The sequence below is a fragment of the Pongo abelii genome, chromosome 14 (assembly GCF_028885655.2).
Source record: "Pongo abelii isolate AG06213 chromosome 14, NHGRI_mPonAbe1-v2.0_pri, whole genome shotgun sequence".
Taxonomy (NCBI): Eukaryota; Metazoa; Chordata; class Mammalia; order Primates; family Hominidae; genus Pongo; species Pongo abelii.
The window spans coordinates 37,326,853-37,344,046 of record NC_071999.2 but is presented as its reverse complement, the minus strand read 5'-3'; the positions used below and the strand labels follow the sequence as shown (position 1 = coordinate 37,344,046).

General features: G+C 38.6%; 2 protein-coding genes across 4 annotated transcripts in view; one reads left to right on the top strand and one right to left on the bottom strand.

The window, feature by feature from the left end:
- Positions 1-11,496, top strand: part of N4BP2L1 (NEDD4 binding protein 2 like 1) — a 33,839-nt gene extending 22,343 nt beyond the window's left edge. The window contains 4 exon segments of the mRNA XM_024230735.3: positions 4,485-4,612; positions 4,911-4,999; positions 7,840-7,916; positions 9,030-11,496. Coding sequence (XP_024086503.3) covers positions 4,485-4,612; positions 4,911-4,999; positions 7,840-7,916; positions 9,030-9,288 — 553 coding nt within the window. The 3' untranslated portion in view covers positions 9,289-11,496.
- A 1,530-nt stretch (positions 11,497-13,026) lies between these two features.
- The window catches only part of BRCA2 (BRCA2 DNA repair associated), a 95,220-nt gene continuing 91,052 nt past the window's right edge, over positions 13,027-17,194 (bottom strand). For 2 of the 3 annotated variants that reach the window (XM_024231067.3, XM_054528885.2), the window contains 2 exons: positions 15,160-15,306; positions 13,027-14,055 (listed from right to left, as the gene is read on the bottom strand). In XM_024231067.3, coding sequence (XP_024086835.3) covers positions 13,447-14,055; positions 15,160-15,306 — 756 coding nt within the window. In that variant the 3' untranslated portion in view covers positions 13,027-13,446. The remainder of the gene's footprint in view (positions 14,056-15,159; positions 15,307-17,194) is intronic. The other variant, XM_054528886.2, reaches the window with a different exon arrangement.

The window sequence follows — 17,194 nt, the reverse complement described above, 5'->3', positions numbered from 1 at the left end:
ACTATACTGTTTTTCAACTCATTTCCATAGGTTTGCATATTTTCTAATTAAAAGGTTGTGGTATATTTTCTAATTAAAAGGGAGAAGTTCAGGTGGAAATAAAAAGGAGAGGGCAAACTATAGGATAAATGAGACTTAAGGGACATGGCAACCAAATACAATGTGGGGATCTTGTTTGGTCCCTGATGCACGCACACCAACTGGAGGAAAACACTGATGAGACAAGCAGGGAGACTAAACACTGATGGAGTGACTGATGCAATGAAATAGGAAGGACATGAGAGAAGACTGGCCATATGTTGATAACTGGTCATGCGTATATGAGGATTGAGTATATTATTCCATCTAACTTTTGCATGCTTGAAAATTTCCCTAGTAAAAAGCTGGGCGTCAAGTTAAAATTACCTGCAATGTCTGACTTTCTCAGTGAGTGACTGACTGGCTGAAGAGATATCTAAATATATCTCTATGGTTCTCTATTATTACACAAAAGAATTACACAAAAGAATAAGTTGTGAAATCAAGATTAGCCCCGAGTTTCTCTTATAATAGTGATTTTAAATGAATTTGAGGGGGGTTTGTGGGAGGTGAAGGTTATACGGAATTAATTGTCTTTCTATTTTTTCCCTTTTATTTTCATTCTCTCAATTTCCCTAATGCATGAGGCTCCTGACCACCATAAAGATAGAACTGGGGCTTAACCCTCATCACTTCTGAAGCTGATGGAATGGTATTTATTGCTTCCACTTAAGTTTGAGAATCTCAAGATTGTCTATTTAATCGGTTCTTTATTTAGCTAGTAGAGTTTTTATTGTCCTGCCTATTCAACATGCTACTATGGCTGCTAGTGCTAATTTAACATTTAGGTGAAGATAAAACAAGTTTTGAAGTCATTCAGGAAGATCATACGGGCCAAAAAAAAAAAAAAAAAAAAAAAATCCTTGAGAGCCTTAAATGTGAAAAACAGCCTTAGTTTTGTCTGCCTGTTTGTTAGGACGAGTACGGAGGCCACAGTCGGATGTGTCTCAGGAAATGATGGATGGTGTTCTTGCCCCATAGTGATCCAGAACCATTTAGCTTTTACTCTAAGGTAAAATTTTGTGATTAAAAGGGCAGTAGTGTTATGTGCTTTTTTTGTTTTCTAGAAGGAAATAGGATTCAAATAAAACAAGCAGTGAATTGGATACTCATGCCTTAAAGTCTTTTTAAAGGAAATATTATAAAGTATTAACTTCCAATCGATAATATAAACCACAAAGAGGAAAACAAGAGCAGATAAGGGTATGTACATGAAAAGAAAAATTCAAGTCTGAAAATGTTCAAAAACCAAAACAAAACTTATAAGTAGCAGACTTAATAGGAGAAGAAATGAAACCAGATTTAGAGGGGATATCAAATCTGGGACCCGAAAGAAAAAAAAAATCTTGGATTCAGTTACCATGGTTGCTTAACTTAGTGTACAGAGGATAAGGGAAATACATTATACACTATTATTTAATCTCTGAACACAACTTTCATTATTTAAATAATATTGATGAAAATAACTTTAAAACTGTACAGTGTTCACAAATATAAAATATACATACCTGAAAATGCATCAGTGCTACCCTTAGATTTTTGTTCTGTCTGTATAATTGTTTGCATCGGAGGTTAAGGTTTGGACTTTCGATGTGCGTATCTTTAAATTCGAATAACAGACATTCATACGGAAACTATGAGCATTGGTTCATCAAGTATTCTTTATACCTATCCCTTCCTTCGTGTCACTGGCTTTATCTGTACTAGATTTAAAGTGGCCACATTTTCTTTGCTCTTCCTTCCATCAAGAAGTCTACTTTCCTCGCCCTTCAATGTGGGCCAGCAAAGTGACTCGCTTTGACCAAAAGAATGTGCTGGAGCGCTGGCGAGCAGCTTCTTGTCTTGTTCTCTTGAAATACCGCGGTCTGTGAAGAGACCTGGGTGAGGCTCTTTCAGAAGGATGACAGGCCCTGCGGAGTGACAGCCAGCACCACCAGACGTGTGAAGGACCCTGCTTAGGGCACTCTGTCCAGCCTCACGTCAGGTGACACAGCTGCCGCAGGGACCCCGGGCAAGGCCCGCAGATCGGCCCACCTGAGCCCAGCCCAAATTGCCAACACAAAAGAAGTTCATTCCCGCGCCCACTCAATAAACTTCCCAGCGTCTGAGAACTATCACCTTATCCCTTTTATTATCTGTTCTGCCTGAAACACTCCACATGTCTCCGATGATCTTTGCTCCTCTGACAGGGTTTCTGGACCTTGTATTTACTTGATCACTCTTCTCTGGACACGTTCAAGCTGGCCAAATTTCTCTCTAAATTGTGTGGCAGTCAGAATTGAAAACAGTGTTTCAAAGATGATTTGCCTCTTTTAACCCTTAGAGTCTTTCTGCTTTTCCCTACAGCCCCTTCTCCCCTAACAAGCCCTGCAGCACTGGCTTCCTCCTCTCTTTCCTGCCCATGTTCTCAGCCCCTACCGCAAGAGGCAACAGTTTTCTCATCCCTCAGGGACCAAGTCAAACTTGCATCACTCCTTTGCATCACTTTCCCCGGCTCCTGACCCTTTCTCTCAGCGCTTTGCTGGGCCAGCTTTTTCCTCTGTGCGCTGCGCTGGCTGTGCCAGGTCTGACTCCTTTGGCTGGGCCATGAATTCCTTGAAAGCAGCTACTTTCTTTCTGTACCTTAACGCTTCACCTGGCATTTGGCACATGTTAAGTGCTCAATAAATGTTTAATGGGTTGGATAATTAACTAATATTCTTTTGGCATTAAAGTGTATTATCTACTGGCCCGCATTTCCCCGCAAGGCTATCAAGGGAGACTCAGATTCCTGTTTAAACAAAGATAGTATGCCCACTGAATTTCCTTGTTTGCCACTGTTTAGTTCATTAAAAAAGAAAATGCATTTGGTTTGGAATTACTTTTTCAGTGATCTATACTGCCTTCTTTTTAAATGCTATCAAGCTTCTGAAGAATTTTGACAGATATTTAGTTACCATTTCTGGAATGCATATTCACTCATTTTTGAAAATGGAAGCATTTTACTTTAGTTTTGTCTTTCATCTCCGTCTTAATTCACCGCAGTACCTCAAGGACTACTTGACATGCGCGCTCCGATGTGTTTATTACTGTGGCATAGAAACAGTCTGGGTTGGTCAATTTGGCCTCATTGTTATTATAACACCACTTTACTTTTGTAAAGTGCCTTACTGGGTACAAAATGTTTTCTCATACTGGCCTCATTTCAGTCTGATTAGAAGCTCTGTTTAATAGGTAGGGATAATTATCTGTGTTTTACAACTGAGGAAACAAAAGTTCCCAAGCCTGTCGGGGCACCTGAAGTGCTTACTCATCTGTGGCCCCAAGGCCTCATGTTTGTTCTGTTCTTCCTGGATTAAAGATATTTCTGCTCCATGGAGAAGACCAACAACAAAAAAGACATTGAATAGCTTTGCTTTCTCTTTGCATTTCCTGCCCTTGTCATTCTCCAACCTTTTTTCCTCCGATTTTTAAATATCTTCTTATTCTGAGCATGGCCACGTGACCATATTTTCTGTTTGTTGGCTGGGTTTGTTTGTCCTCAGTTTTTACAGATAAGGAAAGGAAGCTCAGAGATGTCTCCAGTTCTTCTGGAGCATGACATCTACCTTCTGCCAAAAGATAGTACGAGCAAGGATTTCAAGTGGAAACATCTCTTTGAAGTTCTTTTGTACAGAACTGAATAAGCGTATTCATTTTGTTTTGATTTTGCTTTAAAGGGGAGCTCCATGGTGGTGTTTCTTTTTGCTGTGATATTTCCTACTTAGAGTGGTGGAGGGTAGGAAGGTAGGGGACAGTGGCTCTGTCGCTTTCCTTCTCCTGTTGTGCTTTTCTCCCATTTGGCTTGGGTCATCATTAAAACATAAATATATTACCTGATAAAGTAGAGCAAATGCATCACTTCCCCACATTTCTCACTAGAGCTAGTTTCTCAGATGGGTCCTTATAGAGAACAGAGCTCCAAGGAAATGGGCCAGCTCAGAGTTTAGGGGGCCGAGAGAAGGGCTGCAGCGTGGGGGTCTGGCACCCATGGGCAGGTCTTGGGCAGGGGCACTGGTGCCTCGGAGAGGAATGGGCACCGGGATTGGTGCCCAGGAGGAAAGACAGTCACCGGGCCCGCAACTTAGCTTCAGTTTCTTCTTGAGTCAGTTTTTGCCGCTGCAGAAGGCAGCGGCAGTGACTGTGCCTCTTAGTTTCAAGGACGGCAACACACACTGCCGCCTCTCAGCCCTCTCCCATCTCCTGCTAAGGAGTGATGCCTTCTAGACATAATAAACATCTCTCTTTTGAAACTGCATTTTAACCACTCCAAACCTGGTGGTCTCAGAATTATAAACTGCTAAATGTTACAGATGGAAGGAAATTATTTCTACTGAGACTACACATATATTTAAAACATCTCTCTCTCTCATTTCTCCACTTTCCAGACAATTGCAGCATGACTTTCCCAGGGCCCTGATTTTCAGCACGGATGATTTTTTCTTCAGGGAAGATGGTGCCTATGAGTTCAATCCTGACTTCCTGGAGGAAGCTCATGAATGGAACCAAAAAAGAGGTGACAAATTCCTTCCCAAACTCCTGGGAAACCCTGATGTGCGCATAGATTGTAGCTGCTGCAGAATGAATACATTTTATGGAAGGAGTTTAACCTAAAGTTCTGCCAATTTTTCCCCCATAACAGAACATGAGAGCATAACCTCCTTAGATTCCAGAGAAAGAAAATTATTGATAGTGGGCTCTGAAGTTGTGTGATGAGGAGATGAGGGCATCCTGTAATAAAAATGACAAATAGAGATTACGCTCACCCTCTGATTGTTGCATGTTGTTCACTGTTATGTAACATTGTGTTGCAGCAAGAAAAGCAATGAGGAATGGCATATCCCCCATTATTATTGATAATACCAACCTCCACGCCTGGGAAATGAAGCCCTATGCAGTCATGGTAGGAAGAAGTATCATTCTGAATTTTCAGTTATGGACATTTTGTGAGAAAGTTGAAGCATCTGTTCTTTCCTCTTTTTCTGATGTTCCATGATTTCATATTTGCTAACAGTAGTTCTCCCAGGGAGAAGGTAACGAGGTTTTATTTTAGTGTTTCTCTGCTGTTCAATGGCTGAAGTTTGCTGAGATGCTAATCTCACTTGAGGATACAATTTAAAAATAGTCCTTGGCAAATGGTCCTTGGTGTGAATTCTTGATAACTTTTCTGTCTTAATTACTTTCCTAAGGCAAGGCATACAGAGGAGCACCCACTGAAATGTTCAGATCAATACTAATACTGAACTAGATGGCGCTCCTAGTGGAGCTACAGGTCACAACAGGACGGTTCTGCCTCTGGTGAGCCGGGGATTTCCACACTGTGTACTGTTGCTCCCTGGGAGTTCCAGGGCAACAGAATATTTCAGTCTAAAAACAGATTTAGGGCCAGGCGTGGTGGCTCATACCTGTAATCCCAGCACTTTGGGGGGCCGAGACGGGCGGATCACTTGAGTCCAGGAGTTCGAGACCAGCCTGGCCAACAAGGTGAAACCCCATCTCTACTAAAAATACAAAAATAGCCGGGCGTGGTGGCGGGCGCCTGTAATCCCAGCTACTTGGGAGGCTGAGGCAGGAGAATCGCTTGAACTGGGAGGCGGAGGTTGCAGTGACCTGAGATCGTGCCACTGCTCTCCAGCCTGGGTGACAAGAGTGAAACTCCGTCTCAAAAAAAAAAAAATTAAATTAAAAAATAAAAACAGATTTAGGATTAACACTGTAACCTTATTGAGATGGTAGAATGCAAATATAAATAAAAACAACTCAGCTCTCCATTGTCAGAATAGCAAAGAACAGTACGATGCCTTTAACAGTGTGCACGTTATCCTTTAATTGTGAAGTCTATTTGGTCTTTTTTCATACATATTCCATCTCTTGTGATAATGTTTTCATGCCCTATTGGGTCTACAAAGGAGGAAGGATCCAGAACCATAAAAATGGGGCAAGAAGGCCAGGCGCAGTGGCTCACGCCTGTAATCCCAGCACTTTGGGAGGCCGAGGCGGGTGGATCACGAGGTCAGGAGATCGAGACCATCCTGACTAACACGGTGAAACCCCGTCTCTACTAAAAAAAAATACAAAAATTAGCCAGGCGTGGTGGTGGGCGCCTGTAGTCCCAGCTACTGGGGAGGCTGAGGCAGGAGAATGGCGTGAACCTGGGAGGCGGAGCTTGCAGTGAGCCGAGATCGTGCCACTGCACTCCAGCCTGGGCGGAAGAGCGAGACTCTGTCTCAAAAAAAAAAAATGAGGCAGGAAGCAGACAGTGGAGTAGCCTCCTCGCATCATGCAGAATCCTTACCTGGTTAATTGTGAAGTGAATAGGTCCAGACTGGGCTCACGATTTTAGGCTTCTTTTTACATCTGGGGCTAACTGGCATACTTACAGGTGTGCTTTTCTCTAATGATCATCATCAGTTCCACTTATGCCCAGATTGTGGGGCTTTGGTGAATGTAAGGAAGAATGAGCCCCAAACTTGTGGTTACTTCAGTTCATGTCTAGTCTACTTGGGCGAGAAATGAACAGGCACGTGAAGAGTCAATTGAATGAAGGCCATCACTTAAAACCAAGACTTAAGGACTAACTAACAAGTAGCCTAAGGGAAGTCATTTTACTTTTGTTTTTGTTTTGTTTTGTTTTGAGACAGAGTCTCGCTCTGTCTCCCAGGCTGGAGTGCAGTGGCACGATCTCAGCTCACTGCAGCCTCTGCCTCCCAGATTCAAGCAATTCTCGTGTGTCAGCCACCCCAGCAGCTGGGATTACAGGCATGTGCCACCACGCCCGGCTAGTATTTGTATTTTTAGTAGAGACGGAGATTTGCCATGGTGGCCAGGCTGGTCTCGAACTCCTGAGCTCAAGTGATTCACCCGCCTCAGCCTCCCAAACTGCTGGGATTACAGGTGTGAGCCACCGCACCCGGCCTCATTTTACTTTTTATCTTCTGGATATGTATAATCTTTTTCAGCCATCCTCAGCTATTAATTTGACTTAGAAATGAGAGGTTTCCGGTTGTGTTATTTAAATCCTTCCCAATTGAGAAGTGCCCATCTAAAGAATGAAAAGGAAACCTTTTTGCTTAGCTCTTTCCACTCTATGTTTTATAAACACAATAAATTATAGTGATAATAGAAAATTCAGTTTGAGATAAGGTAGTAGTCAATTTATGAATGCAAAGAATATTTGGATGTTTATAAGGAAATTATAATAGTTTTCAAAACTCAAGGAAATGGGGCCCAGAGCATTGACCCAAATTGTATTGCATAATGGGGAGAGCTACTTTTGGAAGGAAGATGATGTAAAGTATGTGACTATCACTTTTATTTCACCAGTTATGTTCCTATGGTACTCCCACTTTCTAAAGGAAGGCATGAGGAATAGGACAAGGCATCTGACAAATAAGTCTACAAAAATCCCGTAAGTGACTTTGAGAAGTCACTGAGTTCATTCATACTGGTGTTCAGGACGTTTTAAACTAGCTCAGTCATCTATTTTTAAAGATGTCCAAAACAACCTTTACAAATTTCCTACATACTAGATAAAATTGAGCAAAATTTATCATGGAGAATTATGAGAGTGGCTAAGTATGGGAATGAAACAACTGCATTTATTGTGATAAATTAAGGCATTGGATTACTGGTAAAACAAAAGGAATTCTAGAAAAGATTTGTAGTAAATGTTAAATGGCAGCATAAACAGTCCCAAACATACATACTATGTCTTCAATGTTTTATGTACTTTTGAAAAATCAGGCACTTGAAAATAACTATGAAGTTATATTCCGAGAACCTGACACTCGCTGGAAATTCAACGTTCAAGAGTTAGCAAGGTACTTCTTTGTTTTTCTAGTTCCTCATTATGTATCCTGCTATTTTCAGGTATTTCAGACCGAACAAAAGAATCTTTTCAGGCTGGAAATGGACATGGTAGTTTTCAGGCCAGAAATGGTAATTCTTGGAAATTGATAACTTTGGAATTATTAATGTGAAGACTTTAGTTTTGGGTCAGTTTTCTAATATAATGCTAAATGCTAAATCTTGGCTTGGACGTGGTCCTTTAAAAGGATGCATTTAACATTCTGCTAAAATGCTTCTTCATCAAGGAACATTTAAAAGCACTTTATCTGCATGGGACTGCACATGTCAATGGTGTTTTTGCATTAGGCTAAATAAAGATCTTTAGATGTTGAGCAGTCTGCGATTCATTTATGATCTAGATGCTGCTTCTAATTTATAAAGCAATAAATGTTCAAATAATACTAACTTGTTGAATGCATGGGTTCGGATATTCTCTATCTGTATTATTTGCTAATGTCATTGACTTAAAATAGCCAGTGAGATAAGAATTTACTTCTTAGGAGTAAGGCTGGTTCCTCTTATGGTAATAGGCAGATAGTGTCTTCAAAGTGGATCTGTGGACTACTCCATCAGAATTGCCTCAGGTGGCTATTAAAATCCGAGTTCATGGACCCCATTCAGTAGTTGGAATCTCTGGTAATTATATTTCTAACTATATCCCCAGTTGATTCTTCTGCCCACTAGAATTTAAGATTGTTTTAATAAGTATCTCCTAGAAATATATATCAGGGACTGATTAACATAGATAGATACATGCATGACATTAACAGGCAAATGTATGATTTTTTAAAAATCTCATGGTGTTCTTTTATGTCTTGAAGCACGTAACTGAGAGGACCAGAAACAAAGCATTTCTGAAGCTTTAGCTCCTTGCTAGCCTCAGGGTGGTTTGGGGGTGTGCAGGGCAGCATGAAAAACATGAGTGGAGGCTGAAAGAGAACTGCTGAACAAAATGTTATGCTTTTGCCAGAGCTAAGTCCTGAGAACAGGGACTGCAATATCTGCAATACTAGAGGACTTGTAAAATATAAGTAACTCATTGTGGTATCCTGCCTTAACTAAATGCATTTTTTTTTTCCATGTAGAAGAAACATTCATGGTGTCTCAAGAGAAAAAATCCACCGAATGAAAGAACGGTATGAACACGATGTTACTTTTCACAGTGTGCTTCATGCAGAAAAACCAAGCAGAATGAACAGAAACCAGGACAGGAATAATGCATTGCCTTCCAACAATGCCAGATACTGGAATTCCTACACAGAGTTTCCAAACCGGAGGGCGCACGGCGGATTTACAAATGAGAGCTCCTATCACAGAAGGGGCGGTTGTCACCATGGATATTAGAGGCCTATCTTACAGCCATGCAGAATTTTCCTAAGTCAGTTTCTACTTCAATTTTTGTTATTCTTTGTTGCATTTTAGTCAGAGCTCCAATTCCAGTGTAAATAGCTGAACTCAAAAGTTTCTGAGCAAAGTCATTATATTCATTATCTTCACCAAAATCTGTTAAAGTGCTTCTATATGCATGGTCTGACGCTGGGAATTCTGCAGATTTGAGTAAACAGTCCCTTTCTCTAGGGTAAGAATTCGAAACCAAAACTTGAGCACACACCCAAGAATATATTTACATAGGTTCATAGATGAAATAAAGTGTTTATATTATATATAAGCTTCAGTACCATTTTCTCTGAAGTGATCTATTTATTTTTTCAGGAAATTCATCTCCATCAGGAAAGTTGGGAAGGTGGAGAGAAGTGGTGGGGGCAGGAAAAGTTTTGGTGCCATTGCTATTTTGCTAATCTATGTATCTAAAAATGTGAGATGTGCGACTCTATGATACTGATTTTCCTTTAATGTTAATATGCCAGAAAGCATACATCTAAGGGAACATTGTCCTTCAAAGTAGACACTTTGGGAAGTTATTCCTTTATTTTAATGATGTATCATTGTTAAAAATACTGTCAAATCCTTAATAGCTATAGGAGCTACTGAGGGAAATCAGTGTCATTATTTAAAGTCACACCTTGTGTTTTTACTATTCAGCAGGATTAAACCTGAATAACTTTTGGCTGTTGTGCTAACAGTGTAAATAAAATAAGCCTGCCTTCATAAAACACTAACTTTTAAAAGGAATAAACGACTTCTAAAATTATGCCTATTAACATGTGTAATTAGTTGGCAGCTCAAATGTTTGGGAGTGCAAGAAATTAGGCACCCCAGGATATAGGTCATACAGGGATATATAAAAGCCATGCTCATTACAAAATGAGCAGTTGATGTTTTATGTGGCATTAAGACAATCAAGTCCTCACAACTCTGGAATGTCTTCTTATACTGATGCTGAATTTATGAATCCAAATTAATTTCCGACAGGTTGGAATCAGATTTAGTGTGAGATCACGATAGATAAGACCACAGAGGACGTATGCTCTATTTCTTGTTGGCCAACAGCTTCTTTCTAATGTTCTGTGAAAAATTATTTTAAGTGTCTTATATAATGGTGCTTTTATGGTTATTAAAAATTGTAAATGGTATCACATTTATATGGATTTGTCATTGGATCTTTTTTTGGTTCAACCATAAAAAAATTTAATTACCTAAATGCCAAGAAACTCAACAATATACCAGTTTTTCTGTATCACAGGCTTATTTACCAGTCTTTTTTTAATAAATAGGAATGGTAAAGGTAATGACAAAAGCAGCCTTATAATTTAGTTGCTTATATATTTGATCTGTGTACATGAGACTGTTTTAGCATTATCTGACGCTACTGAAACCTGCCCAACATCTCCATGACCACCAACACCACGTGTGTGATGTTTTCTTCATTCACATTTTACAAACTGGTATCTCCTTTGAGTAAGTTTGGCTGACAACAGTAAATCCCAATGAATCTAAGGTGTTATCAGCTTTGCTAAATTCTGTATCTCCAAGCACAACATATAATAATCTCCTAATGATCCATTTAATAATGCTCCCATTTTCCAGGCCCAGGTAGTCCTGGGTATCTTGGTTGATAGGGTGGTGGCATAACCAGCTCAATATGGATGGCTTGACTCGTTTGGGCTAGTAGAGGGGAGAAATGTCAGAGAGCCCAAAGTGGAAATTACCCTCCTTTGATTTCACAGGAGCGGTTCAAAGGACCAGATTCAAGCCCTCCTGACTTGGCTGGCTCCCTGCTTTAGGGTTTTTGGCTCACTTGGGTTAAGTGAGTGACCACTATGGAGAAGTGGCTCTGGGTTATATAACTTTTATAGAGCTCTAAAGAATAGTTTCCTGGCCTATTTAATGTCTCTTCTTTCCCTAGCTGACCCCTGAAATATTTGGTTTGTAAACCATAAAAATTGATTAAATGCCATCAACTTTATCCCCTGTAGAAGTGGTCTGTTTTTCAACTCCCATGGTTTCTGATTTGTATAATTCTTTGACACCCAATATTGACTTGTATTGTGTTCACTGTTTGCATCATTCACAGAACTGGCAAATGCTCTTTATGTGCAATAGGGTCTCATTAAATGATTGCTGAATAAATAACACAAATTTTTACCATTATCCCTTATGATGCAGTATGTTGACTTTGTAATCATTAAATTGTCACTTTTGAGGGGATAATATACACATATACTCACGCTTCATATTTTGTTCATGTAGCCTGGATATTTATAATTTATAAAACAGAGGGTGTGCATTACATATCTATCAACATAATGGGTGTTTTACATGAGAACAGACAATAGCAGTTTTACCAAGGACTCAAAAAAGAAAAGGTTAAATTCTTGTAATGTTTTCTGTTCTCCTGAAACCCAAGTTTTATTCCTTGTTCTAGAGTGGATCACTGCAAAATGAGGATGTGAAAACCAAACTGTTTTAGAAACAAAACAAGTCTCATTAATAAGACTTGCAGAATACTTAAGTTACAAGGAGTAGCAAAATAGACAATTTTGCTAATGCTTTTTACAGAAGAGAAAAATCATGGAACACAGTTATGGAAGGAAGGAAGTCAATTTTTTAAAAGATTTATTCTTGGCTTTAAACGTATTTATAATTAGATTTGAAAACATGATATTATATATACATTTAAGGCATTAAAACATCTGATTTAAGAATTTCTCCATGCTATTAACTCCCAGTTAGAAATGTTTTATCCCTTTTCTCTATTAAACATAAGAAAGTAACAAATATTGGCTGGGCACGGTGGCTCACGCCTATAATCCCAGCACTTTGGGAGGCTGAGGTGGATGGATCACCTGAGGTCAGGAGTTTGAGACCAGCTTGGCCAACATGGTAAAACCCAGTCTCTACTAAAAATGCAAAAATTAGCTGGGCATGGTGGTGCATCCCTGTAATCCCAGCTACGCGGGAGGCTTGAGGTGAGAGAATTACTTGAACCCGGGAAGTGGAGGCTGCAGTGAGCCAAGATCATGCCACTGCACTCCAGCATGGGCGACAAAGCGAGACTCCATCTCCAAAAAAAAAAAAAAAAAGGAAGTAACAAATGAGAGTATCATCTTAAATTGAACTAATCTGCTTTTGTGGTAAGTTTAAAAGGGCATAGGCTCTGGGTCCTGTGATAGTGCTAAAAATAAAGCAGGCAGAATCAGTGCCAATTTGAAAGCAAGATATTTTTTCAAGTTTGAGTTTGGATGACCACTTTGTTGAAAAAAAAATTGACTATGAAATCTTCTGATTTAAAGTATTTGAAATTTTAGTTGAAGTAATTTAATTTCAGAGATCACATTGGAATAGTAAAAAGGAATTAGAGTTACATTGAGGGTTCTATTTTTCTTATAATCATGCTGACTTAAGGATGAAGAATTGCTCAAAAGGAAACACCACTCTATCATATTCATCCTGACTTTTGAACAGGATGGAACTATAGCAGAACCAACATATTTGCATTAAGGAGAACCATTTCATAGTGAGTTACCTCTAAAAAAAAAAAAAAATCCCCTAAAATAGTAGCTAAACTAAAAGGAATTATCTGCATCAAAATAACTGTACTAAGAGACCTCATTTCATTTAATGACACAATCTAAAAGAAAATGGTATGTTTATTTCACTTGTAAAATAACACTTGTAGTGATCAAATCCAAAGATTTAAAAGATTTTCTTTTCCCCATTCTTTTTTTTTTCTTTGTAAAGATGGGGGTCTCCCTATGTTGCCCAGGCTGGTCTTGAACTCCTGGCCTCAAGCACTCCTCCCACCTCAGCTTCTCAAAGTGTTGGGATTACAGGCATGAGCCACTGAGCTCAGCCAAAGATGTTTTTCTTGACTTGTTAATAAATTACATTTAGTTTTAAGATATGCAACTGAAGCAAAAGTATACCAATACAGAATCGGGCAAAGAACATCTGATATACAAACGCTGAGGTAAATTTGAAACTAATTTCTTTTCTCATTGTGCAACATAAGTACTAATGTGTGATTTGAAATTATATTCCAGTCTTACAAACGGTTGGAAAAGTTAAGCGTCAATAATTTATTGTCGCCTTTGCAAATGCTTAGATATATTTTTTAGTTGTAACTGTGTCCTGCTTATTTTTCTCACATTCTTCTGTACCGGCCTGGGAACTCTCCTGTTCTTTGATTAGAGATGTAGTACAACGTCGTTTCAGTCTGAGATAATCTTTTGAACTGGTGGGAGCAGTCCTAGTGGATTCACTGACAGATATAAATTGTTTTTCTCCTGTTGAACCAGACAAAAGAGCTTGGGTATTTATCAATGCAAGTTCTTCGTCAGCTATTGAATTACTTTCCAAAAGAGAAATTTCATTGAATTTTTTAAATGGAGTCATCTGAGGAGAATTCAGTTCTTTTTTCTTTATGGGTGTTTCGTATTTGGTGCCACAACTCCTTGGTGGCTGAAATGCCTTCTGTGCAGCCGGAGAAACAAATGTACAAATGGGACTAACAGGTGGAGGTAAAGGCAGTCTACTCAAGAAATCCAAGGCTCTTCTCTTTTTGCAGTTTTTTTGGTCATCAATCTCTTTCTCCCCTTTACAAGACTTTGAAGTCATCTGGGCTGAGACAGGTGTGGAAACAGACTTCCTTTTGGCCATACAAAATGATAAAGGACTTTGATAATATATCTCACAATTAGGAGAAGACATCTGATAAAAAAATTAAAACGTAGCCTATCATAATTATGTACTAACATAAAAAACTAAAAGTAACTTTTCATTGAAAATATTTAAGCACGCAAACATTACACACAGTCTCCCTCCCCTAACTGCTAATAGGTTAGGTGATTTCAATTCACATTATTCCTATTCTAGATGGAAGTAATTTTACATAAGAGCATATAAAATGACATGAAAAGGAAGGAAGATGAAGAATAATCACAGTAAAAGATAAAAAAGGAGGTAGGGGACATCACTTATGCTTTAATCTTTTCTTTTTTATTATTAACAGATTAAACAAAGATAAATATTTTAAAGCCACCTTGAGAACACACACTATCTGGGTTCTAATACCTACTGTTCTAGCTTTGTGAACTTATTAGGCAATTGCTTAACCTCTCTCTATGCCACAGTCTCCTCATCTATAAAATAAGGATAATAAAGTCCTCACTTAATGTCATTGATAGGTTCTTGGAAACTGTGACTTTAAGTCAAACAATGTATAGCAGGTCTTTGAGCAATGTCATTTCCTTCAACATCGTTTTGTTAGAACAGTGATGAGAAAAAAAAATGGTTTTGTTATACATCACTTCCCTTAAAATCAGTTTCCAAAAACCTATTGACAATGTTAAGTGAGGACTTAGGTTTTATCTCATAGGGTTGTTATGAGGATTAAATGAGTTAATATAGATACCCTTAGCAAGTATTAGCTATTTAAGAACCAGCCATTAGCCAATATTAAAGACTTTAGCTTGATTTGCATCTACTGTGATTTAACCACTTAAATAGCTTAGAAACAGCTTACAAACAGCTTAGAAACAACCCTAATTGTATGGAACAGTGAAATAAATGGCAAAAACCACTTCAATCACATGTAAATGAAAGCACCTGTTTGGAAAGTGTGCACCCAGAGTTTCGTATCTTGCTTCAATAAATAAAATTTCTAAATAACCTATACTTACAGGAGCCACATAACAACCACACTTTCTAATTAAGTTTAATTACATTTTACCATGTTTACTAGGTATACAACAGAATATACGATGGCCTCCATATATAATACTTATAATATTCCTTGAGTTTACATTAACTTACCAGAAGCTTATTTCCTGTACCAGGAATGATTTGAGCAGTGTACGGCCCTGAAGTACAGTCTTTACTTGGGGTGGACCACTTGGGATCATTTGCATGCAGTATATGCATAAGCTTGTTTTCTGCTTCATTGCAAAGTATGTCAACATTCTAAGAAAATAAGTGGAAAAGCTGCTTTATAAATTGCAAACCCACATATTTATGTTGCCAAAAGTATTTCTTTTAAAAGCAGAAATGAAAAGTTCAGACCAAAAAAGAATGAAAAACCTTAAATGTGATATCAATTGTCAAACATGCTAATGCAAAATTACAAAACCAGTATCAGTGATTTAGGGGAATCCAGCTGATAGGGAGAGGGGAACAGAGAAAAAGTATGTGTATCTGAAGGAAAGAGACCTTCTCTGTCATCTAGTTTAATCAGCAAACTGTCATATGATCTGGATTGAAGCTGGAAGATTGGGGCTCAAGTCCTAGCTCTATTTACTACTTAATAGCTGGGAATCATCTCACATCTATACAGGTACTTCTTTGGTTAGTGAAAAGAGAGAATTGCCTCACCTACCTCATGTCTGTTCCAAGAATTAATTGAAATGATTTATAGGTTAAAATACATGAAACTGTTGTTTGAGAAGTCACAACTGGTCAAATATCAGGAATTTCATATGGTTTAACCTAATTCATGACAGTATTTTGTAAAACTTTAAAATGCTATGTAAATGACAGTTGTCTCTTCAGCAGGATTAGTAAACTGCCTTTGAAGACATCTCAGAGAAAATGTGGGGTGTAGGCCAGGCTCGGTGGCTCATGCCTGTAAATGCAATACTTGGGGAGGCCGAGGCAGGCAGATCACTTGAGGCCAGGAGTTCGAGACCAGACTGCCCAACATGGTGAAACCATGTCTCTACTAAAAATACAAAAATTAGCTGGGCGTGGTGGCACGCACCTGTAGTCCCAGCTACTTGGGAGGCTAAGGCACGAGAATCACTTGAGCCCAGGAGGCAGACACTGCAGTGATCCGAGATTGTGCTACTGCACTCCAGCCTGGGGGTGACAAAGCAAGACTCTGTCTCTTGAAAAAAAAAAGAAAAAAAGAAAGAAAAAAAGAAAATCTGGGGTGTAAACAGTAGATACACTGTATGGGAACTAAATAATGAATACAACTCCCATCCCTAATTTAGAAACTAGATGTAGCAGAGTGTCATTCATTATGCATAGAGTCTTTAGGTAAAATGTCAACACGGCTTTCTTTATACAGCTACTCTAATGCTTTTAAAATATATTTTTATATAAATTCTGAATAACACACATTTCAAATATTAAACTACAGAATTAAGAGGCTTATTTTTGGTGTATTCTTCACTAGTTACCAATTCATGAAATCTCAAATTTTACTGGGAAGCAGCATTGCATCGCAGTTCCTAGTCTGGGTTCTGCACTCGATGGCCTAAGTATGAATCCTAGTTTTACTAACTTGGCATTTGACCTAAGGCAAGCCATTTAACCTGTTTCTCACTGATAAAATAGAAAAACTGTTCCCTACCTCATAAGGTTGTGGGAGAATTAAATGAGAAGCTTAGAACAAGGTCTGACACATAGTAAACACTCAATAAACACCAGCTAATATTATATAATGTATATATAGATTTAAGCAGAAAATGCATACATGATCTAGGGAAAATAATATCAGTGTCTCTTATCTGGGATTAAATCAAGTCAAAGAGACATAATCTGTATAAAACACTAGATATGGAGTTTAAATGTAAACCTGTAGTCTCCATATTATTAACTAATCACACTGCTAACTGCTGCAAACCACAGATAACTCATATTATTCTTGTAACCAATTTCCAGTTTGCTTACAAAGTCTGCATTTCTGAACATCCTTCTCCCAATTTCTCCTAACTCATTTCAAGTCATTCTTCTCTTTCTAGTTGCTGTCATTTCCACATTCCTCCATCTCCTGAGGTTCATGGGCAATTAATATATGATTAAACTTTACCTCACATACTACCTCAACTATCCAATTTGTATAAAAGCT